The sequence below is a fragment of the Vidua macroura genome, chromosome 1, assembly GCF_024509145.1.
Source record: "Vidua macroura isolate BioBank_ID:100142 chromosome 1, ASM2450914v1, whole genome shotgun sequence".
In the NCBI taxonomy this organism is placed as follows: Eukaryota; Metazoa; Chordata; class Aves; order Passeriformes; family Viduidae; genus Vidua; species Vidua macroura.
Window position 1 is genome coordinate 34,447,876 of NC_071571.1, and position 23,801 is coordinate 34,471,676.

At 40.0% G+C, this 23,801-nt stretch overlaps 1 protein-coding gene across 2 annotated transcripts in view; it reads left to right on the forward strand.

The window, feature by feature from the left end:
• CREB5 (cAMP responsive element binding protein 5) overlaps positions 1-23,801 on the forward strand; it is a 251,080-nt gene that overhangs the window by 138,498 nt on the left and 88,781 nt on the right. The window contains exon 1 of one of the 2 annotated variants that reach the window (XM_053989522.1): positions 15,610-15,656. The exons of the other annotated variant lie outside the window; for it this stretch is intronic. Coding sequence (XP_053845497.1) covers positions 15,610-15,656 — 47 coding nt within the window. Of the gene's footprint in view, positions 1-15,609; positions 15,657-23,801 lie in introns of those variants that run through there. 2 annotated transcript variants of the gene reach the window in all.

Consider the following 23,801-nt stretch of genomic DNA (forward strand, 5'->3'; position numbering starts at 1 on the left):
TTGTTTTTTTTTTGTTTTTTTGGGGTTTTTTTTTGGTTTTTTGTTTTTTTTTTTTTACAAAATTGACAGCGTAGTCAAGAACCTGTTAGGTAAAGTAGATAAATATAATGGAAGAGCAAAGAGTGGGAGAAGAGAGGACTTGTGTGATAACATATTCTTCCTGGATGTCATAGACCATGTGCAAATAATGAGCACACTGAACGAAAGGCAGAACCTGGTTAAGTATTGTGTCAGGAGAGCCTGTGATCTCAGGCTATTAAATACTACAGCACTCCTTCAGAGCATCATAATTCAAAAGGAAGGTGACAGTGTGGTACCCGCGAGCTGCTGCCTGACATCGGGCTGGAAGGGAGGGGGGAGCAAGATCAGAGCAGGCTTTGGGATGAAAGGAGGTTATCTCATTTTCATAAGGAAGATTGCTCGAATACCTGCTTTGACCTCTTGTGTTAGAGCATGAATTTCAATGAAGGGATAAATGGTGACATCTCACCCCTTTGCCAGTTTTTAAGGATTGAGCTGTGTTATATTAAATTGTGCTTGGAAATCTCTGGTTAATACATTTAGAGAAACAGCTCTCAGAAACATCTACCTCTCTTCCTTCCTCCTTAAAACAGTAATGAATCCAAATTGCTAATAAAATATAAGAGCTCAAAGATGTTGTACACACACCATGTTTCTGGGCTGAGTATTTTTTAATGTCAGTTTTCCCACAGCTGTTAAAATGTTACAATCATTAAGGCATCAAAACTGTCTAGCCAAGAAGAGAGACTTTTCTTTCTTTACACTCTTGAATTGTTTGACTATTTTGTTTAGAAGGACTCAATTCTTTGCTTCACTCTGGAGAAAGTAAACTTGTAATCTGTCTGTACTGTAAATCTTAGTTAAGAGCCATTCATTGAAGAATAAACTATGCTTTCTCCTGTGAGGCTATTTTTCTAACAAATAAGATTACGTGCCTGCAAACGAAGAAAGGAGATTAACAGATACATGTTGTCCTATATGCAGTTTGAAACTGTCTTCTTAAATCGTAGGAAAAACTCATTTAAAGATTATGTTTATTAAAAAGTCCTGACATTCAGGATTTATTTCTGCTTTGCCATGGATTGCCAAGCAAAACCAGGGAGGCTGCGCTGTAGTTCAGAATTAGAAAAGGACTTGTTGAAGGGATCAGGAATATTTTGAAGTGTATGTATTTATTGCAGGAAATTAGGTCCTTTTTGCATGAGCATGGGGATCAATCAGAGGACCAAGGATGTCTTCCCTTCTGCAGCTCTGGACCCCTGTACTCAGCATCCCGACCCAAGAGCATGTTTTTTCTCAGGGCCACATGCCAGCACTGCTCAGGCTGTGTTAAACCTTTCTTCTTATTACATTTTCATGCTGCCTCTTCATCTCCCTCCAGTGTGACAGCAATCAACCCACACGGCTTTCCCTACAAAATAACTTGGCAAAAGCTTTTCCCCCAAACCATCCTTATTACTGAGTAACTTTATACTTTTTTTGTCTTTGTAAAAAGAGAACAAAAAAGAATCAACAGAGCAAGGAAAGATAGTTTCAAGGTAGTTTAATCTGGACTTTAGCAATGTATTTTCTGGGAGTATGTTCATCCCTAGGTTTTTTAATGCAGGGTGAAAGAGGCCCTGTCAGCTGAAAGGGATATCAGCCAATACCAGCACCATAATTTATGCTCCAGGAGGGTGATCCAAACTGCCCTGAACTCAGCAGCTAAACTGGTACCCAACTGATGAGAAAACACCCAGGAAAAGTTGGTGTATTTCTTGAGGTCATACATAAATATTGGGGCATGTCTTCCTTTTCCCCTTTACCATGTTTTCCCTTTTTTCTTCTTCAAATAAAAAAGGATCTTACACTTCCACAAACATTAATAAATTTTCCATTGTTTGTGACATTGTTTATTGATTTAGATGTGAAACTCAGATCTTTTCAGTGACTTTTTGAGGAAAGAATGGTGGAAAACTCTGGTTACATCTATGTAAAAAAAAAAAGCCAAGTGAGCCAGATCACAAACCTAATCTTGCTTAGAAATCTTAAGAATGGGAAATTTTTGCAGTCATCCCCCTAAAACCGTGGCACAGTTTTTAAAGCCTATTTAATGTCATGTGTTTTAGGCTTTTTTTTGGTGGGGTGGAATTATTGTTTTAGAGTTAATATAAATAGGAAGAAATCTGTAATCCCAAAGCTATAAATATTTTGCTTTCATAAAAATTATGGAATCACTGAGCTATATGGCTGGAGGGGACTTGAAGTGTTCAGCCAGCACTCTGCCCAAAGTAGGATTAAGTAACATCTACATCATTTCTGACAGAAATATCTTTAATGTGTTTTTGACAACCTCCAGAAATGTAGAGCAGACATCCTATTGCTGTGCTTAACTCTATTCACTTTGAGACACGTTTTTCTTTCAGGCTAACCCAAACCCTCCCTGATGCAAAAGCAAAAATTCTTTTTATTTTTGATTCTACTTAATATAGAAATGGAAAGAGATATTATTTCTTCTGTCTGTCTTCAGCAGCCTCTTGTGTATCTGCAAATGCCATTTGTTCACCTCTGCCTTGTCTTCAATGGAACAACTAGGTTGCTCAGTCCATCCTTAGTCATCTTCTAGACTTCAGAGTATTTCTCCAGCTGTCCAAAGGCTTCTCCTTTGCCTGACCCCCCTCCCCCCTTTAGCTAGGAACAGTACCTAAAAGTGGATGTGGTACTTCCAATGGAACTTACTGAAGCAAAGGAAAGGATTCATATGCCTGGGTTCAAAAATTTGGGTAGGAAATAAAAAATTCACTTCCTATTGGTGAACACCAAGAAGTCCAGCAACACTTACAGATGGTTCCCATTTGAAACACAATGTTTGCCACTGAAAAAGCTAGAAATATTTTTTTTTCAGCTTATCCAAACCAAAGGAACTCTGCAGAGAAGATTGCTTAGCAGCAATGTCTTCTTTAACTGCAGAATCCACAGCATCACTAATAAATCATGACACTGTGACAAATGACCCATCTCAGCAGAGGATCCTGCCTGAAATCCCATTTGGTTAATGGTGTTGCACCTACCAAGGTTTCTGCTAGAGTCCTTGGTTCAGAGCTGACTCCAGGGGAAGTATGCCACCTACTGAATCACCAGCTCTGCTTCCTGAAGCACCCTGGGATTTCCTTGGAGGGCTCCCAAATGCATTTGGCCAAGACCAACCCTGTTTAGCTTATGAGAGCAGACCAGATCACAGCCTGAGGCTGTTATGGCTCCTGGCCATATTACTCATTGGGGATGTTTAGTCATGTATCCCTATGAAGGGAGACCATATTGTATTAAATGTCTCAAGTTAGTTCTGCATATATTGTTTGTAAATTGCTTTGTGAGTCTTTCTGAGTGGAAAGAGCTGCATATGTATATAATATTAAGACTTAATGGAGTGTATATAACATGTATGTATACCTGGAGGTAATTTTTATAATAACCATTCATGTATAGTTGTGTCTTTGAAAATGTAATAGAGCAGGAAGGCAGCCTCTCTTAAGTTCTGCTGTTTAAGTTCTGAATTATTCTGATTTAACTATTGAAAGTCTGGCTTTGATACTTAAATGTTGCTAAATTTCAACAACATGGTTTAAATCTAATATAAATTAATACTGGGATAAACACTGTACAGGTTGCATTAATTGGAATATAAATGTTCCACTTGACTGCAGTAAGTCCTTATTGTTATTTTATTATTAATAAATTCACAAATGGTAGATGTTTTTGCAATAACACACCTCATTTTCTCATTCTAGGCAACACACCACCCCCTCCAGTAAGTAACATACAGCAGTAGTGTCCAAGTCTCCCAATATAAGGAAGAGTTATCAGCTTAAGAGAGTGGATGCTGCTATATTGTATGAGATATTTACTCCCTCTCTCTAACTTTTGCAGGGGATAAGAGTTAGGCAAAAGAGACACTGGTAGCTGAGTGTTCTCACTATAGGGCGGACTATTACAGTTGATCGGGTTTCAGAAGCACAGATAAATCCCAACAACTACAAGCTAGCATGCTTTACACGTCTGTCCAAATTACTAAGCTTGACATTAATTTTTTTTTTTTTTGTCTCTTTTAGAGGTACTAGCCCCTAAAATATGTCTTGTCTTCTCTGATCCTGGCATTAATACCACTTATGACTTCCCTATCTGCAGTCTTTGCCTCTCTGTACCCCTGCTTTGAGTGTGTGCAGCAGGAATTCAAAATAAAAAAAGCATTAAAGAACTGCTGGCACCTTGTGGTAAATGTTTGAAAAACATTTTAGCAACAGTTTAGACTGTAAAACATGTGAATTTTATCAGTCATTAGAACTATTCTGATTAAAGAAAGGATCCATACTATTTTCTTCTATGACTCTTCAGTCCATTTTCTGCCTGCTGCCTACAACATTACCTGGCACATGCTAAAAAAAAAGCTTTTTTAAAAAGCAGTTTGCAAAGTTACAGTGGGCCTGGCTGCTTTCAAATGTTATAGTTTTGTTTGCAAGGCTACTGAGTGAGAGGCAAGACTACTGGGCCAGAGCAGATTTGTACGCAGGAAAGAAAGCTTAGCTCAATGGAAATATGTTTAGGCAGAGAAGATAACTCAGATGTTTCCTTGTGCTGGCTTTGCTTCTTATTAACTCAATGCAGAGAGGCAATATGAAAGACGTGACTTGGGTGGGATTTGAGAAAGGCAGAGCAGTGGTTTGGTGAACTAAGTTGGGAGGCTTTGCTCAGGAAGAATGAGGCTTCAAGGAGCCTTATTTCAAGGGAAGAGATGGGGTGGAAGGGAGCAGAACTGCAAAGGTCACAAATGTAGCCAAGAGTAGGCCTAGTGAGTGAGAACAGAAAGAATAAGATTGGTATCATAGACCAGGAGACCCAACAGGTTAAATCAAATATATGTGCAGAGAAGACAAAACAGAATGCTCTTATATGAAAACATTTCTTGGGAATGAGCTGAGCTGTATTTCAGACAGTATATCAGCCTGTCTCTCATCTGTGCTTGTTTCTAAATGCACTAGCATGCTGCACTTTACAGACCTTCTTCTTTCTATAAATTTTTATAGAAGCCAGGTTAGCTGAAATGAAAAATGGAGTTGTTTTTCTTAGGTGCATGATTTCAAGCTTAGCAAGAAAACTTGGGGAAAATATAATTGACCTGAACAAAACAAAACTTTGAAGGGCTTCACCAAATAAAATCTAATTTTTATCAATGCCCTTTTAAACATTTTTTAGTGGACTGCTTTCATGGCAAAGTTCAACTTTGTTCCCAGGGTTTCTGACTGAAAAACTTTTTACACTTTTTGCTATCCTTAAACAAGACAGGCAAAATAGTTTAAGGAAATATTTTTTTAAATATTCATTATCTGGTGAAGATCCAGCCTACTATATTTCAGCCTAAAAAGGGAAAGTTTTAGAGGTTTTAAAAATTAACTAGAAAAGGGAGATAGAATGAAAACGAAGATACAACTGTCAACCTAACTTTTCATGTAATTCATTCTGCATCTTTTTAAGAAGACTTATCTTTTTACATAATCACATTTATATATATATGCATAATGCTTTGCGTATGATAGTATTTATTATCTAGGTGTGTGTTTTTGATAGATATGCCCCTACATATGGGTATTATGAGCACAGGAGAGAGGCAGGCGAAATCAAAGCAGTCACAACCTAGAATTAATCCTGGTTTTGCTTTGGCTCTCAATTGACTAAATTCTTGGAGCTGCTTTTGGGTAGCTGCAGCTTGCATTTCTTTTACTGTACTTGCAAGTATCTAATATGTTTTTGTTTGAGCACTATGGAAATTCTGACCAGCTAAGGAATGAGATGCAACTGAATAGAGATCTTCTGACTTGACTCCAAAATATAGAGGACCAAGAATCTTATTAGCTGTCCTGGGTAAAAGTTAGGTGATGACTGTGAGGGCTGCCCATCTTTATGTCTCTTTAGGCTGGAGACACAGAATAGCTAACACGGACAATCAAAGCAAAATAAAAACACGAGAAAGTGAAGACATATTAACTGACCAATAAAAATAATAACATTCATGATAATCAAGCAACCAGACTGTAACTTGTGCTCTGAACCTTGCCAAATTTGGGGCTGCTGGCAAGCCACCAAGAATAGCACATCCAACAGACAAGGGCCCCTCATCCGAGAGAGCCTTGCTGCGGTCTCCAGAGAGCTTTGCCCTATGAACCGACAGCGAGAGCATCCCAGCCGGTCTGAGCAAACCGCCTGAGATCGCTGGGAAGGGAGACTCAGCTAAACTTGTGTGCTGTGTGAATTGAGATTAAATGAAGGGACTCAGTTGTTATTTAGTAAAAACTGTTTCCTAGGTTACCTTGGAGTAATTTTTACTGTGTTGGGATGATGTAATCAGCTGGTTTAACATTAAAAGAGAGTAAAATATGTGCATATAATTTTTTCTAAAAAATATATTCCTAATCACTTTCATTTTGCATCCACTTAGCTCAATATTAATTGTTTGCGTTGGCTGAGGATTTACAAACAGGCTTAGGAGTGTAATAATTTAGATTTCTACATCTGATGGCCTGAAAGTTAGAGGGAGTAAAGAGTTTTGTCAGACTCCTAGATCTTTCCTCCCACACATGCTGGCCACCAGATAAATCATGTGTATGAGTTTATAGTGGAGTCAGTGCTGGATGTTAAGCAACACCCAGAAGTGAAGTTCTTGAAATAATTTCCTGTGAAAGCAACAGTAGACAGATTTGTAATCACAGATCACGACATTAATCAAGTAAACAAACCATCCATTTTTTCCTGTGACATTACTGAAATCCCTTTTAGGAACACTGAAAATTGTACATAATGACACTGCCTAATAACAAGCATAACTGGAGCAAAATAGTACACAGTGCAGGCAGTTTCTCAGGTCTGTGGAGCACAGATGTAAAATTCCTCTCTAAAACGTGCTGAGTGCCAGCAGACATCTGAAATACTGCTTAAATATTCTAGTAGTATTAATGCAACTACTTATCTCCATTGTAATTAAAACATTTTTCCTCTTTAAATTTTTTACAAAAAGTTGCTTACTGCACTCTGTCAGCCAAGAGAAATTTCAGGCAGGGCTGAGAGTGAACCTGTAAATAAGGGTAAACTTTGTCCTGCACTGCTATTCACTCTGACGAATTCCCACTCAGTAAAAGCTGCTGACAGCTGCAGGCTGCTTGACAACTGCAGCTAATGTGAAGGAGTCTGTCCTGGGAAATAGGACAGGTAGGTTTCACTCAATGTGCTTTAAGATGAAGTTTGCTGGAGGGGAGAGAACTGTGTGGTGTTGAAAGAGGAGGCTGTTTGTGGGGCTACACAGTGTCCAGTATAGTCCTGATTTGCTCAAATGTTATGTTCTCATTAATGATGGTAGTGAAAGTATGTCAAGTCCTGCTGGTGACGCAGGCTTTGGAGACACTGGCAATACTGAGACAGACCTGGATACCATACAAAAGAAAACAGAAAAGGAAAACCAACCCAAAAAACATGGATGAGCTTTGAGTACTGAAGTAATGGCAATGGAATGAATTTCAGTATTAAAAAATGCAAGGCTGTGCCTGGGGGGACTAATAAAAATTTCTAGAAGCAGAAGAAGAAGCTGGGAGCTCATCATCTGGAAATGTCTGTGTAGGAGGAGGGCTCATGGATCAGAGTAAGTGGTCATGGAGTGGCAGTAAGCTTCTGTGATGATTTGCTCATTTCCTAAGTATTAGTACTTATAAATAACACTTATAAGGAAGGTGGCTTTCCAAAAGGGATGGGAAGTGTGAGATGGCATGATGGATTGATCTGGATCTAACTTAATACTGATGAAAGCATGCTAGCAAAGGCGGGGAAGGTTGCAGGAGGAAAACTTAGGTGATTAAGGGATACACAGAGACGGTTGACATGTTCAGCAGAAAGGGCTGGGAAAAAGGTCCTTGTAGCAGGAGTCTGGGCAGATATGAAAGAGGTACAATTACATTGGTAAAAGCCAGAGAAAATGATGTTGCAACTACTGACGTGCAGGGTGGTGAGACATATGTTCCGGTTGTGAAGCAATTACAAGAATATATAAGCCCTGAAGTGTTTTCAAGCTAAATTCAGGTTGGCATTCCACGAAGAATGATTAACACAAAAAAGCTTGAACATAAAGAATTAAGACAGTAGAAGAATTCTAAATCCTAAGAAATTAAATTCATGCTACTCGATAGGAGGAAAGAAAGATAAAGATTTGGGCACACAAGAGAGAAAGAGTAAAGGTTGAGGATTTGGGAATTCAAAACTGAGGGGACCCATCTCAGCTAAGAGGAGAAACTGACTGAAGGGCTGCTTCTCTTGCATCAAAACTATTCAGTTATAATGACAGAAATATTCACTTATGTTATGTCTTGGACTATGAGTGAACCCTGCAGGTTCGCAGATGAGTGTCATCATTGTTTTAATCTGTTTATCCTGTTTCCATAATAAATATATTTTTTCTCTTTAAACAAGTTTAAAGTTTAGTTTGTTTGCTGTTTGTTTTTCTTTAAATCGAACTGTGGATTATTTTTCTATCTGGTGCACTTTTTCCAATACAGAATTTACAGAAGTGCCTCATTTGTATGGGCTGCAGTCACTAAGGACAAGCAGGACCATTTGGGTTTGTATAGCGTCAGGAACAAGCTAGTGTTAGAGGGTATCCAAGCAGAAGACTGTGTAAATCTAGTAGAAGCAGTTTGTGTGGAATGTGTACATACTCACTGTGTACTTCAGATTACATGTGTGTTTTGTACAGATACTTTTTTATTCCAGAGTTTGGGGTTTTTTTACGCAAGATGGAAAAGCTGTATGTTTTCATTCGTAGAAACTGATGTTGAAACTAAAGCAGCATCCTGCACCACAGAATGTGAAAGTGAAGCTGCAAATTATTTCTCTTTCATTTATCATCACAGTAAAACTAGTGGTGTAACCCTGACTCTGATCCTTTCCAGTCAGTCCTGAAAGGATTTATCTGAGTGTCTACAAGAGATCTGTTTGGTTTTAATATGTTTGGAGTTAATAGATAGCCATACTTTTTTTCAGAAGAAAAGCACTGGAAGTCTAAACAAATATGTAAATCCTAAAACCATAAGTGGGTACAGATGGACCTCACTTGATTTCAGAAAGGGTCTATCAGATAATGATTCTGTGGCTGGAGAAGTTCCTATGAAGGAAACTGAAATGGATTTCCTGGTTAATTCCTATTAAAAAAAAAAAAAAAAAAAAAAGAAAAAAGGAAAAGACTTTTATTATTTCCTTAAAAAATATCTATTCATGTAATAGCTTTATATTATCAACTACAGAGTTTTAAGTCTTATGGCTGACTTGTAACACTGGAAACTTCACATCACATTATGTTTCAACGAGAGTCACTGCAAACAGAATTTTTAGGGCAGGCTGGCCCTTGGATGTGGCTGCATCTCAGTTTCTGTGCTGCAGACCTGTGTGATTTTTAAGAAACATTAAAAAAATTCTAATTTGCACAAGAATAGGTTGGTGTTTAGGTGTCAAGATTCTGGATATAAATTAATTTCAGATTCTTGGATAAAGCCAAGTTGAAAATGGTACCTCCTGGATAATGAATTTTCATCATCCTGATAGTTATTGAATGCTGTAAAGCCTGTGTGTGAGGATGAACCAGGATCAACAGAATTACTTGGCTACTTGTAATTCATGGAACTCCAAAGCTTAAGTCAGTTTGCTGTCCAAGAGTCCAGAAAAATTTCCTAGTGGACTGTTATAGCTGTTCATTTTCAAGGAGGAAATATTGCATTATTAGCTGGATTACTAACAAAAGAGGGCGTATCTTAAAAACAAGTTATCTTGTGTATGTTTTTATTAAATAGCACTATGAATTTGTCCTGCTGTAATGAGGTTGATCTGAGTCCGAGCGGTCTCCTTTTCCAGTTGGAACTGAGTTCCAGACACTTGCTTATTTAAAAAAAAGAGCTTCATTAGAACATTAATTATTGCTATTGTGCTGAAAAATAAAGAAGAGAGCTAATAAAAGTGCATGGAGATGACAGTTTAGGGGAAGAATAAAATTTGGTTCAGTGCTAAAATTTATTTTAGACCTCTACTATTTATTTTTCAGTGCTTACCATACTGTACTTCAGAGAAAATATTTTCAATTATAGCATATATGTTTACTCTTTGAATCCAAATTCTGCTATTTCAGCTTACTTTTCTGTCTGCTAGAAGTAAAATGAAAGAACATCAAAACCAGATCCTTTTTCCTGCTACAATCTTTGAGATGCAGCTATATGTGATAAAGTTTTCACTGTGTCCAAGACAAAGCCTGTAGAGTTTTAACTAAAGATTAAGATATTTGAGATCTAGGGTCAAGATATTTTGTGTAGATGTGTGGCAAAACTTCTTTGAGCAAATCTAAAAAGAGCAATGGCTCCACATTTTGACCAGCACATACTAATTATCTGTTTGAGTAATTAGAATCGCAGTGGGGGAAGAGAACCTCCTATTCATTATGCATGAATATTAAAGATTACACGATGTTTTTTGCCTAATTGCAGCTGTTTGCTTCTGTCCTTAGTCAACATCTGCCCTCTGCACTCCTGTGCCATCGGCTGGCTGGCTGCGATCTCCCGTGTTGGGGATAATTGCACCACGTGACTTTCAATGGCTGGCCTGCAAGATGCTTTGTGATCCTTCAGGGTCAAAGGTTCTACTGAAATGTAAAATGTTATTAATTATTTTGCATAAATTGCTACATTATTTGTCTTGGGTATTTGTGGTTTACAGCTACAATAAAAGAGGAGGCTGATCACACTGCATGACTCAGTGATATGTAACTGGATACAAAGCTCTTCACTTCCAGGTCAGCCACTTGCCACTTGCCACTGGCCCATGGCTGTTTGGTGAGTATAAAGTTAAGTAGGCTATTCTATTTCCTAGTAGTTGAATGTTCCCAACACAAACCCCCCATGATCCCAAGTGGCTTCAACATGCTTAAAACTGTTAGTGGGAAAGTTTTTCTTGAGATCATTCTTGAAGACTCGTTGTCAAAATATTTCGGGGAAGTCTACTAGCCATCATGCCCATTGCATATTTCTGTCTCTAAAGAAGCTGGACCCAAACTTTGGTAGTTCTTCTTCCTTAAATATTTTCAATGAAGTGTTTCTAATGGAGCAGTATGTTTGAGCATGTGTTTGAGAGTGGGAGATCTTTGTTCCAGGTTTCATGTAGACTTTGTCCAATCCAGTGCTTATGTTCTATAAATGTGGGGCAGTTCTTACAAAGGATATTTCCAGATATTTTATTTTATTACAATTTGGAGAGTTCATAGGAAAACCTTTGATATAGCTCAATGCTGAGCACTTTGATCCGAGTCTTCTTAAACAAAGAATGTCTTTTTCTGAAGAACCAAAGTGACTTGGGAACATGTACCCCATTTTCTTATGAGCAACTTGAAGAATCTACTCTTAGCACTGCTTTACTTTAGTTTCTTCTGAAATTGTGGATATTTACATTTTTATGTCCTTACTAGTGACAGCTAGCCTGCCCAGACAGCTTCCCTTGTGCAGACATTTGTGCAGACAGTCCCTCTGTCCACTACAAAAACATGGGACACCCAAGTTGAACTAAATGCTGAATACCACCACATGGGTTTGCAGTGGTCTGTAACTGAAAAGGTTCACTGGAAGCAATTTGCAAAGAAATCCTTAGGAAACCACCTGGATGGTTATTTTAAATTAAAAAAGGAAGAGATGCCACTTTAAAAAAATAATTTTTAATACTGGGTTTAAGGTTCCATACATGTGATAGTCATTAAAGCTTATTTAACCCTGAAATTATCTGGCCTCTTTAATTCCACAGGGACTGTAAGGCTCTTGGGTTAGAAATGAAAAATAATGTCAGAACGAAAATGAGACTTTCCTGAGCGCAGGATCATTATTACAGAATATTTTCTTAATCAAGCCTCTTTAAGTGCCAAGCAGTGGAGGAAAAAAATAATCAGGTTATGGTGCTTTTATCCACAGGGCCTTGGGCAACTAACTGACATAGGCAAAAGTCAGTCTCAAGGGCTGGGTGAGACACACTTACCTAAAATGCATGTAGAACCTGTGATTTGTCCATCCACAATCTCAGCTGCAGTACACCCAGTTCCTTTTTACAATACGCATTTGGGATAATCCCAGTGCACTCTGACGTTTGGGCTCTTAAAAGTCAGAGCTTTCTGGTTGTTGAGACTGGAAACTTTCAGCAGAAGCAGTGATTTTTGTCAAGTCTCAGTTACACCAAACATCTGTGGTGTGCCCCACCACCCTTTCCCCAAGGATGAAACATTCTGTAGGGAGGGTGTTGCAAGAATTCCTGAACTAGACAGCTAAGCTGGAGTCATAACTGTCCTGGCCAGGGCCCTAGTTTGAAGGAAGCTCCCATTAGAATTAAAACATCCCATAACTCTCATCACAACAGCCCTATTCTTGATGAACATGGAAATTTAAGGCTGGGGTTGGAATGGGGGGGAGAATGAAAAGACAGACAAGTAAACAGATAAAGAGGGAGCTCTTGCATGCAAGTGGAATTTCCTCTGAGCACAGGACATTCTTTATCATTAACTGGTCTGTCACAGGAAGGAAAAGGGGAAAACAGTGTTTCCTGTTAGGGGGAAGGAAAAAATCAATAGGCTTTGGAAATACCTGCCTGGAAAGAACTTTTTGTTTTCCCATCAGCAAGAACAAATAAGTTTTTAACTCCTTTGGAGTATGATGTCTGTTTTAAAACAATTTCTTGAAATAGGACTTCAACGTAAATATGTCATTTAGAAATGCAGTTCAGACTGCTTTGATCTCTCTTGTTCATTTCAGAAATGCTCTTACTCCTAGAAATATCTTGTATAAGACACCGTTTTGAAAGCAGTTTAATTCTTCTGAGTCTGTGTCAATGAACATAGTAATAATTAGAAGGGCCATTTGCCATGCACACACAGTCACTCCTGTGATATTATGGTTAAGATGCTCACAGATGGGCAAAGGTCTGCTATTGCTTCTGGTGAACAAAATTTTCTTTTGGAAAGAGAAGACTTACCAAGCAAGTCCTCAAAGCCTCAGGAGGACAATGAACTACCCTGTGGCTCCTGCATCATCTCTGGTTGCATTTTGCTTTGAATATCTACAGTGGTAGAAGTGTGGGTTTGTCAGAAGAGTGAGAAGAGGCCCAAAGACTGCAGGAATGGATGTATTATATGCTCAAGCAGCTTCATGGTAACCTGAGTTACTCAGGGTAATCCTTTTCTCTTTAGGTGGCAGCTTCCTTCTTTGCAAAGCTGGAGCAGGGGATTTAAAGTCATCCCTCAGTTGTAGGCACATTCCTGTATTTTGAGCCAGTGGTCTGTCCTGGGCCCACAACAAAGTTTACAGCAATGTCAGGGGATAACTGAATGAGCAGAAGCTATGTAATCCAGTAGCATAAATGTAAGAAGACAAAATAAAAAGAAGGAAGGAGGGAAGATGACCTCTTAGACATGCACAGAAAAAGGGGTGGAAGTTTCATTTTTTAAGTGGAGAGAAAGAAGTGGCATAAGCTTAAAACAAAACTATCAGCAAGGCTGGAATTAAAAGAGGGCTTTAGGAATGATCTAACTTTTATTTTATTACATGACAGAAGACAAAAAATCAATAGCTGGTAATTCAGACATAAATGAGTTATACAGGCCATTGACACAATGGACCAAACTTTATAACAACCACATCTGATGCTGTCAAGCCACAGGCTTCAGTGGCGCCAGTAATAATTATGGCTGATCACCTCTAATTCAGAGCTGCCTTGTTTGATAAAGGTGTCACTCTGAGTGGCTGCAGCATCAGTATCTATTGAGGATGTCATCCAGCAGGTCAGGTTGCTGTGAAGAACTGTGTTTTTTTAATTGAATTGGATAAACGCTTAGTTTTCTTCTCCTCTCATTCTGTCTGTAAAAATAATGTATATCTTAAGCAAAAAAATACTTTGAATTCAAGATCCAAATATGACAGAAGCTAATAGTGTTGATCCATAGACATCAACACTATATATATTCTAAATTATATATCAACACTATATATATTCTAAAAATAATTTGAAATTGTAAGAGTATTCTCAGGAAGAGACTTTGGTACTTTACAATAATCTCTGTTGCACTGCTGCTGTAATCAATTAAAGAACCCGCCCCAAAAAAACCCCAATGTGGTAAAATGCTGCTGGGCAATAGAAATTGATTTTCCATAAACTCACATCATCATAAGGAAGAAAAGGAAGTACACTGATATTCCTGTTTTCCTACTGTTTTCTAAATTTGAGGGGCGTAAGTGCATCTACTGAGTGCTGGAAAACTGAGTTGAGGTGGCTTTGTGAAATAATTCTTGATCTATAAAGAAAGGAGACAAATACATCTATGGTGTTTCATGTGCCATTAATACTTACATCTGCAGTTTGATGTCAAAACTATTAGTCTTTGAATTGCTCAGGGATGTTATGTGTGCTTAGACATTTTCATTTATTATTATTATGATTATGAATATTATTGTTATTACTTAGGCTTTGCATTCTTTTGTGGACCAACTGCTTGGTACTGCATTGACTACAATCAGTTGGGAGTTATGAACAGTGAGAAAGAAAGCCCTCTGTGGGGGAGGACATGAGAGGTATTTCAACCACAGCCACTGCAGCATTTAGCATCAGGAGCACTTTGATGAGGCAGAGCACTTTACACCACAATAGCTTATCCTTGCGTGAGTGAAAGTTTATTATAAGTTCCATTTAGAAACATTCTCTATGCTTAAATAAACCAGACTTATGAGAGAAACACCAGAAAGGCAATAAGAGCAGTAAAGCAGTGAGTTAGTTACTTTATTCTGTTGTGGGGAAAGAAGGTGCCGTGCACCTGTGTGTTTGGATACGGAGGAATGCAGTGCAAGAACCAGCCCCGTCGTTTTCCTTCAAAAACCTGGGGCTCAATTCCAGCTGTGCTCTGCTGAGGCAGAGAAATCCCGGTCTGAGGCATAACCTGCAAAGCAGCGCTCTCCATCTCCCAGACCTCCCATGCACCTCCGCTGCTCCCCGGCTTCTCCGCTGCCCTCCTCAACTCAGGCTCGATCTCCTTCCTCTTCCAGTGGCCGGATCTTCCCGAAGCGCGGATCGTGCGGGCGCTCGGGAGCGATGCGGGATCTCCTGGTGATCCCCAGTCAATCCTGTCAGCCCCGTGCCTGGTCCCAGGGTTTTCCTGCGCTCCGGCGGGCAGCTGCGCAGGCCCTTCACAGGCAGCACTGTTTCTTTCTCTGTTTACTCGTTTCCAATGGCAATTGCACCACTGAGTCTCAGTACGTCTGGAACTTGGCCTGGGGCTGTTTTGGTTACATTGAAGTTTTTGCTTCAGCGCTGCCAGATTTAAATGGTGACTTCACCAGTACTGAGCTAAAAAGGAGAAAAGGGGAGGAGGGAGGTAGTGCAGCGAGCGGGAGCGAGGGAGAGGGCCAGGGCATTACATCATCGCTTGGACGGGAATCAAATGGGAAGGATATGACTCACTCGGGCTAGTTAAGCTTTGGCTCAAGTTCTACATACACTCATTCCAGGGCTCTCATGTTCTGCACCTCAGCAGGGAATTCAGGCTCAGTGATGTCCATGAGGTTTGTTTTTAATTTTCTTTTCCTTTTCTGATTTCTATATAGTTTCCCCCCCTCCTCGCCTTCCTCCTCCTCCTCTCCTCCTCCCCTCCCGAGTCCCCCTTTCCCACTCTTTTCCACTTCTACAGAGTTTGTTTTCTGGTGCGTGTATCCTCAGCTCTTAGGAGCAGAAGCTGTTTTTTCGACCAAACCAAACCCAAACAAAGAGCACAGCAAACTTGAGAGAAGTTTGGTAGTTTGTTGTGGTTTGGTGTCCTCCCCCTCCATCATTATGTTGTTCCTAATCGGAGGAGACAGGGAGAGAGTTAAAATGCGGGAACCAATCGCTTGGACGGTGATGTAATGCTGGAACTGCAGGGTTGTTAAGTAATGTGAGAGGAAGGGGGTCAGGGTTGCAAAGCATTTACCTGCTGTCAAGGGGCTTTAAGTTTATTATCAATTGCAGTGACTGTAACTGGCTTCAGACTGCACTCTCTAATTATTCACAGACTCCCCTTTTTTATCTTTTATTATTAAAAGTAAAACTATATTACGGTATTTTAAAAAATGTGATATTATCACAGCTGCGAATTATTTTCCACTGGGGTTTTTTGATATTTTTTAAATGGCTTGAAACTGGATGTCTCTTTCACAAAAAGCCCAGAGTGCAAAAAGAAAAGAGAGAGGCAAAAAGGGGTGGTTCTTCGAGCGTGGCTGGTGAATTTGAAACTGTTTGAAGAAAGCAGTTCAGCCTCTGCCTAGCAGAGTGAGTAAAAGCTTCTACTGTTGGAAATCCGCTGTAGAAAATAAAGCATTTAAGGGAGGCAGTTTGCAGAGCTCATCTCAACAAGCCTCAGCTTTTCATCCCTACCACTTGTCACAGGATTCTGATCCTCAGCTTACTTCGGGCTCGTGGCTGTCTTGCCTTTGCTGGGACCGCGGAGGTCCCGACCCTGCGCAGCACATCCCCTCCTGTCACAGTTCTGCTCTCCAGAACAGCCGGGGTCTTGGGGCACCTGCCTACATGGATTTCCTTTACAGGACAGAGAAATGCGCTTGGTCTTATTAAGCCTGTCAGTCTCCCTACAGACCTTTCAGTCTTTTTCTCCACATAGCTAACAGTCTCTAGGTCTGATGTGGAGCAAGGAAAGGTACCTCTTCCCCGAGTTCACTGTGAACACTTTGCCCTTAGGGTGGGCCACAGAGTTTAACACTAAGCCCATGCTCGGGCATTGGTTGTGTTTAGGTGTGGGATGGATGTGAGCTATCAGGTGTGTGTTGGTGTCCTGAGGATACCCGTTCTGCTCGGAGGAGCTCTGCATCAGGTTTCTGCATCAAGAGCTGTCTGCTCTTAAGGTATGAATCTCAGAAGTGCCTCTATCAATGGGAATTTTTGTCTCTCAGGGAAGCACTGTATTGGTACCCACTGGAATTGCAGTGAACTACAGATTCGCTTGGTTAACTAAAGACAGCCTTAAATATGCTTTTCAGTGTTTAGTGATTTTTTTTTTTTTTTTTACTTTTTTACAACCTGTACTGGGGACTGACTGAGCAAAATAAGAAACAGTGTTGTTCTGTGGTTGGTAGCAAAACCTCCCGCTCTCTTTCTGAACAAGACAAGAGTCCGTGGCCAGCTCCTGCCTTCCCTTCCCCCAGGTAGCCCTCTGCAAAACCATCTTATGTTGACCTGTTATGTTCCTGCACTTTATTCACAGGTTTTCCCTAAGTGATTTTCAAGCTCCTCAGTCAACTGCTCAAGCACAAACAGTTGCTCACGGGCCAAACCTTTATCATTTGAGAGCCCAGCGCTAGGCCGCACCCGGGCCTGGCCCATGTTGCAGTGCAGATATACCATATGGACTGGATTGCGCAGTGCTCTGTTGAGGAGGTGTGGGTTGAGGAGGGAGCTGTGCTGCTGCAGGAGTTCCCGTAGGATTTCTGACTCATACTTTCTCCTAGAAATGTTGGGAAGTGCAGCTCCACAGACCATCAGAAAAAAAGCATAGTAGATTCTTCCCTTTGCCTGCCTGCTTTAGATGCTGGGATGGACTTGTCTTCACTCTTTCCCTTCCTGCCTTTTCTGGCTGCAGACTTCAGGAAAAGTCCATCAGTGTTGTCCTAGGATAGTGTCTAGCCACGCTGGCAAGATGCTGGGCAGACGATAACAGACTGTCACACTCCATCTTTCCTCTGCAGAAATGCATCCCTGCTATTTCTTTTATAAAAACATATGCAAAATACGTTGTGCAGCGTGGCCTGAAAGTCATAGGGTATTGGATTGCATTCCACAGGGGATCAGAGTCTCACTTGTCTGGTATCAGCTATTAACATGTCACCTGTCTGGAAGGGCAGCAAAGGAGAAGTCATGGTGCTCTGGACAGTGTGGACTGACTGATGACCCTGCCATGTACTTGAACTTTTGCAAATTACCCACCCTGCTGATTCACGCTTGGTGAAGTTTGGTCGAGTGTGTAAAGATGTAAATCCTTGCCTTTCAGAAGTGCACTGCAGCTCTAAGTTACAATTTACTGCTGCTACTTCACTGATTTCAACACAGCACCACAGGAAAAACAGTTGTAAAAACTTTCAAAATGCTGAAGTTGTGAATTCTGTATGCATACACACACAGGTGTGTATATTGGTTGTTGAAGCAACAAAACATGTAATTAATGAAGCATAACTGACCAGGTGAGAGTCAGACAGCTCTGGTTGTGCTTGACAGGTGCTTTTGAAATTCACATTCTTTTGGACAACAACAAGAAAAGGAAAGTAGCTGCCCATTTGGATTCCTCTGCTGCTAGTTGCTGGGACCCAATGTGCAGGTTTGCCAGTGGACTTGCAGCTTCATGGTCAGAGGTCAACAGCCCTGTCAGTCAAGTTCCACACATTTGAAGCTGGGTCTTTTGGCAAGAGGATTTTCTTATTGAAGGATGATATCTTTAGGGACCTAATTTTTAAACAGAAGCCAAGAGAAATATTAACAGTGCTCTGAAAATGAGCATCAGAAGATATATTCAGAAGCACATGTAACCTGTCAAACAAACCAGAGGCAAAACACACCAGAGCTTGGGAGTGATGTTTGCACTGGAGAGCCAAATGTGCGTGGTCGGCCTGTGAAGAAAGGCAATCTGCTCCTAGCAGAGCCTGGCTGGACGAGTCCCAGTAAATTTCCCCACCAAGATCTCAAGTAACATTTCCGCCTGCATTGCTGAATGTATGCATTGGCAGGTCTATAGGCTGTGTGATTTTAAGCCATAATTTGGTGCTCCTTAGCTGGTCTCTGCATGCACAAAAAAAAATTTGCTCTGTTGCTGCGGTACAAAAGCAAGAGGTAAATATCAGACAGCATGCTTTTATTTCACTGAATGCGATCCCTCTGCTCCTGAATTCCTCAGTTTTCCTAGCACAAACTTGAGACCTTCCTTTTAAACCTTTTTGGAAGACTTGGTTGATGTTTGTGAAGCCTCATGAAGTTTTCAGAGCTGGTGTCATGTGTGCTGAGATTATGGCAGGTCAGGTATTGGACAGAGGTGGTCGCAGGGCTGGCCACTCGTCAAGTTTTGGACATAGCAGGCAGGAAGACCAAGTTGTTTCCTGCACTTGGGAGAGGGTGCTGGGGCAAGGCAGCCTCCTGTGCCCTTCCCCATCTCTCTGTGCTCTCACCTTCCCACCCTTCTTTTGTTCATCCTGCACATGCCTGGGCCGTGTTCAGCCCAAACTGTTGAGATCAGCTTTGCTGAAAATTACACTTCAGATCAAAATGTGAGTTAGGTTCCTCCAATGTGAAGTGAATGCTGGGTCTGTCTCTGCAGCTACAGATAAACCAGATAGGAAGGTAATTACATCTTATTCCTATCTGACTCTCTTATTTACCATAATCTCTTTTAATCCCTTTGATACTCATCATAATAATGTTAATCTTAATGAACTCATTTGGTATTAATGCGGATGTGATTTGTAAGTTCAGAGCAGGCTTGCCATCCTTGTTTAGTGTTCATTAATATCCACTTAACTCTGTTTATGCTCTCTTTCTCCTGCAAATGGACTTGCATATCTTTGTCTTCCACCTAGATGATGTGGCAATTCCCATAGTGGAACTCTCTTTCCACACTCAGGTTTGTATTTCCTTTCTGTTCTTCCTACTTACAGATCCCAGAGCAAAGAGCTGTTGGAAACACTGCATCCATCTGCTAGTGGCTCTCTGTACCCTGTTACTTAGTCATTTCTTCCACTTAAGACTTCAAAATTGGAGGAACTCTTATCCTCTTATTTCTCATTCATGTGGCATTCCTTCTTAGATCGCTTCAGAGATATTACCTTACTATAGCCCTCGTTTTATTATCTCAGAGGGTGAACAAGTAAGAGACACAACCCCTAGTCTTGGCAAAGAGACAAATTATTTGTTGCTTACTACAGTACTATCCCCAAACTCTCTGTTTATGGGTGGGGTACCTTGCCCAAACAGTTTCCAGTGTTACCAGCCAATTTTAGTGAGTGAGGACTGCATTTGGATGTTAAGCCTGATCCAAAGCTTATTGCAGTGAACAGGAGGGCTGAGTTGATGGGCTCTGTGGAAGTATCCTCTTTTCAGTCCTTTGAGCACCCACATATTTTTTCAACATCTCTAGCTTTGGAATGTGCCGTCTTGAAAAACTACTTGTTCAGCCACAGTGATCCCAGAGACTGAAGAACCTTGGATCTCTATTAATGTGTGATTTCCTCTCTACGTGGGTGCTTGTATTTGTTTTTAAACGTGGCATGGAATTTTTGTGTTGTGATGCTTGCTCCCTCTTGACTTCCTCCAAACACATTTTTAAAGCCTGTATTGTCAAATAGCATGAATTATTTTTCAGTCCCAGTGACACACATTTTGCTTTTTAGGTCTTTTAAATCCTAACAGAGCCAGGAAAGTATAATTTACTTAACACAACACTGTTTATTCCATCCTCACTTCCATTCTTTATTTTATGGCCTGGTGTTTCCTTGTAGCATCAACTTACAGTGTTAAAATGAGTATCTCCATTGAAAACATACAACTTTTAAGTTACTGAAAGATTTCTGCACATTATAATAAAACTAGCCATTCTCTTGGTAAAAACTACTAATTGAGAGTGAGAATTGTAGTCTCTCAGATCAATACAAGATCTTTTTCTGTGGCAGTCTTTATTTTTACATCATATCTTTAATTCAAGAGCATTGCAGGATGTTTTGAAAATTGCAGCCATTAGTCAAACATATTAAAGCTCTGTATTAGTGTAAGTACAAGATGTATTAGTTTAAATAACAAGATGGAGAGTTTTACTGCAGATATCTGCAACTCTTGTGCCATGATCATAAAAAATATGGGCAATGTGCTTCAGATGAGCACTATTTTCTACAGATCAATAAATCTGTGCCCATTAGCAGAAGAAAATAATGTTTATAATAATAAAAAAGTTCATTATCACAAGCTCTGTCAAAAGTAATGTCAGTTGAATGCTTCACCACACTGGAAAAGCCCATCAGCACCACTTATTTTATATGTCAGATTTAACATGAGCTAGTTTTTTCCAAATGAAGTCTTACAAACCAGAACAGAAAAAATGTGCTAGACCAGGTTCTTCCTTGACCTCAGTTTAAGGCAACTCAATATCATGTCGAAAATTCCAGTACTGTGTTCTTTGTTATCATTTGTTTTCCAGGTCAAAATGAACTTTTCTTTCACTGCAGCTAAGGACATGAGCTCTATTTCCCTTGTAGCACAAAACTGCAGGAATTCTCATAGCTCTGAATACTGTTCAGTTTTCTGATATACTTTGCATAAGTGAGTTTCTTTAGAAAACTCGTGTAGAAATCAGATTGGCTGAAAAATCAATATAAACACTAAATTAAGTTTCATTTTACAGTTTGCCTGAATGACCAGATTCCTTGCCATTGGAATGCAGTGTTGACAAGTATCTCCTGTGGCCATTAGTATGAAGAGGGATGTGTTGCACAAAGTGCAGATTGGTACACAGATCTCTGTATGTATGGATCTATTTGTGTATGTAGGAGGGGTGTGTGTGTGAGTGTGTTTGTCCCCATCTTTGAGACTGCAAGGCAGAATTAACTTCTGCTATTCCTAAGCACTCATACCAGAAAGAATTTATCACCTGAATAAGATTTCAAGTTGCACAAATTAAGGTGGTGATATTGGTATATAAATTTGATTGATGGTTTCTTTCTTTTTGAAATTGACACTCTATTAGCACCCCTCAGCTGTCCCCCACATTTCAAGTTTTTCTTTAAGAATGAAAAATCAAATTTAAGACAAAAATTTAAGCAACAGTTAAAGGGGGACATTGCTGTGCATCAGTTAAGTGTTCAGTTTGGCTTTTTACTTGCTAATCTTGTGCAGCATGGAACTTTTCCCAGCTACTGCAATTCGGTAGATATTCTAATATTTAGTAATTAATTAAGCCATTTTTTTCATTTAGTTTAAACCATTTTGACAAGACTTTGTAGTGCCCTATAAAAATACTGCAGTACATACTTCAGGAAAAGTAAAAAACCTTACCAGCAACAGTTGTAAAAATATGCAAAAATAAGTTAATGTTACAGGAAAAAGAAAGAGTATAGAGATAGTCGGAAGAGCATGAATTTATAGAGGTCTTCTTAGAAAAGTGAAATGTAGCTGATCAAAAAGTTTCCAATGAGGCTCAGTAATTATTAAAATTTTAGCTTTTGACAATAATTTTTTCAAGAGAAATTGGGATTTTTTTTTTTTTGCTGACAAATACAGTTTTTGTTATTTAAGAAACGTCTTGAAAATGAATGTTTTTTTACTTGCAATGCACTGAAAGATGATTAAGGTTTGTAGATTTCATTTTCTGTTTGATATTCATTGTCACTGCTAAATGGTTCTGTTATTTCTGATTTGTTTCTGAGGTCAAATGCCCAGAAAATGTGACAAATGGCAAATGATAAAACAGATAATAATACTCTGGCATCTGCACATGCTACATTCCAGAATTTTAAGCTTTGGTCTCACCTGGTCTCGCTCAGAACAAGTTCTTGTCTGAAAGCACAGCCAGCTGCAACTCTAATACCTCTTTCTTTTTCCCCCCCTTAATAGACAGTTCTTTATGTCAGGGAGACTCATTTTAAAGATGCAATGCTCCAATAACAGGATGTTTTGGAGTGCAGATCAGACTGAGCTGGATGTAGGAAGGGTATATGACTTCCCCATGTAGCACTGAGCACAGGAGCACTGAATTTCAGTGGTACATCTGCACTGGCATGTTTCTTGGGCAGAGCAATTATCAAATAGGACAAACATTACATATAATAATTAACTGATTGGCTTAGAGTCAGATATTTGGGTTTGCCCAAACAATCTCCAGAGAACGTAGAAAGATCTCTGTTGTGAGGGCAATACAAAATTTCTGCACCACCAAAGTCTGGGGCAGTTTTGGATGAAATCTGCTTGGACTGTTGAATAAATCCAAACAAATGGGCACCCCAAAACTGCACACATGTTCTTGTGTGAGTCTGCAGTGACTTCCTAGAAGGTGGGTCAGTTGCAGAGAGGACAGATGGCATTATGGGTGTCTTCCCTCTGCTGAATGGAGAGAGTAGACACAGAAGCAGAGATTGGGGGAACTTGGTTTATTTACCCTGAAGAGATGGCTACCAGGTGATCTAATTGCTGCCTTTAGTTACTTACAGGGTAGTTACAGAGGAGACAGGGTCTGGCACCCTTTGCAGCGTGAAGACAGAAGACCACAGGCACAAGTTTCAGTGAGAGAAAATTCCATGAGACTTAAAGAAAGAAAGGTTCCAGCAGGAGAGCTGCTATGTGCTGCAAGGCACAGCAACTGGCTGGAATCAGTCTCTGCTACTGTAGATTTTCACACTTTGTCTAAAAAAAGGCCCCCAGCAGCCTGTTCTGATACTGCATTTAGTCCTGGCTGGAGCAGGAGGTTGGACAAGGTGACTCTCTGGGGTGCCTTCTGACGGAAACTGTTCTCTGGACCTGCACTGGGCAATGGTGGCAGCACGAGCTGTCTGTGCAGGGAGTGCAAGCAGGGAGAATTTTGATGAGTGAAAAGCAATAAGAAAAGCAAAAGCTGAGATAAGAACATAATGTCATCTAAAGCATATCCTGTGCCTGCTTGTGTCCACCTTGACTTGAAAAATAAAGAATGTATG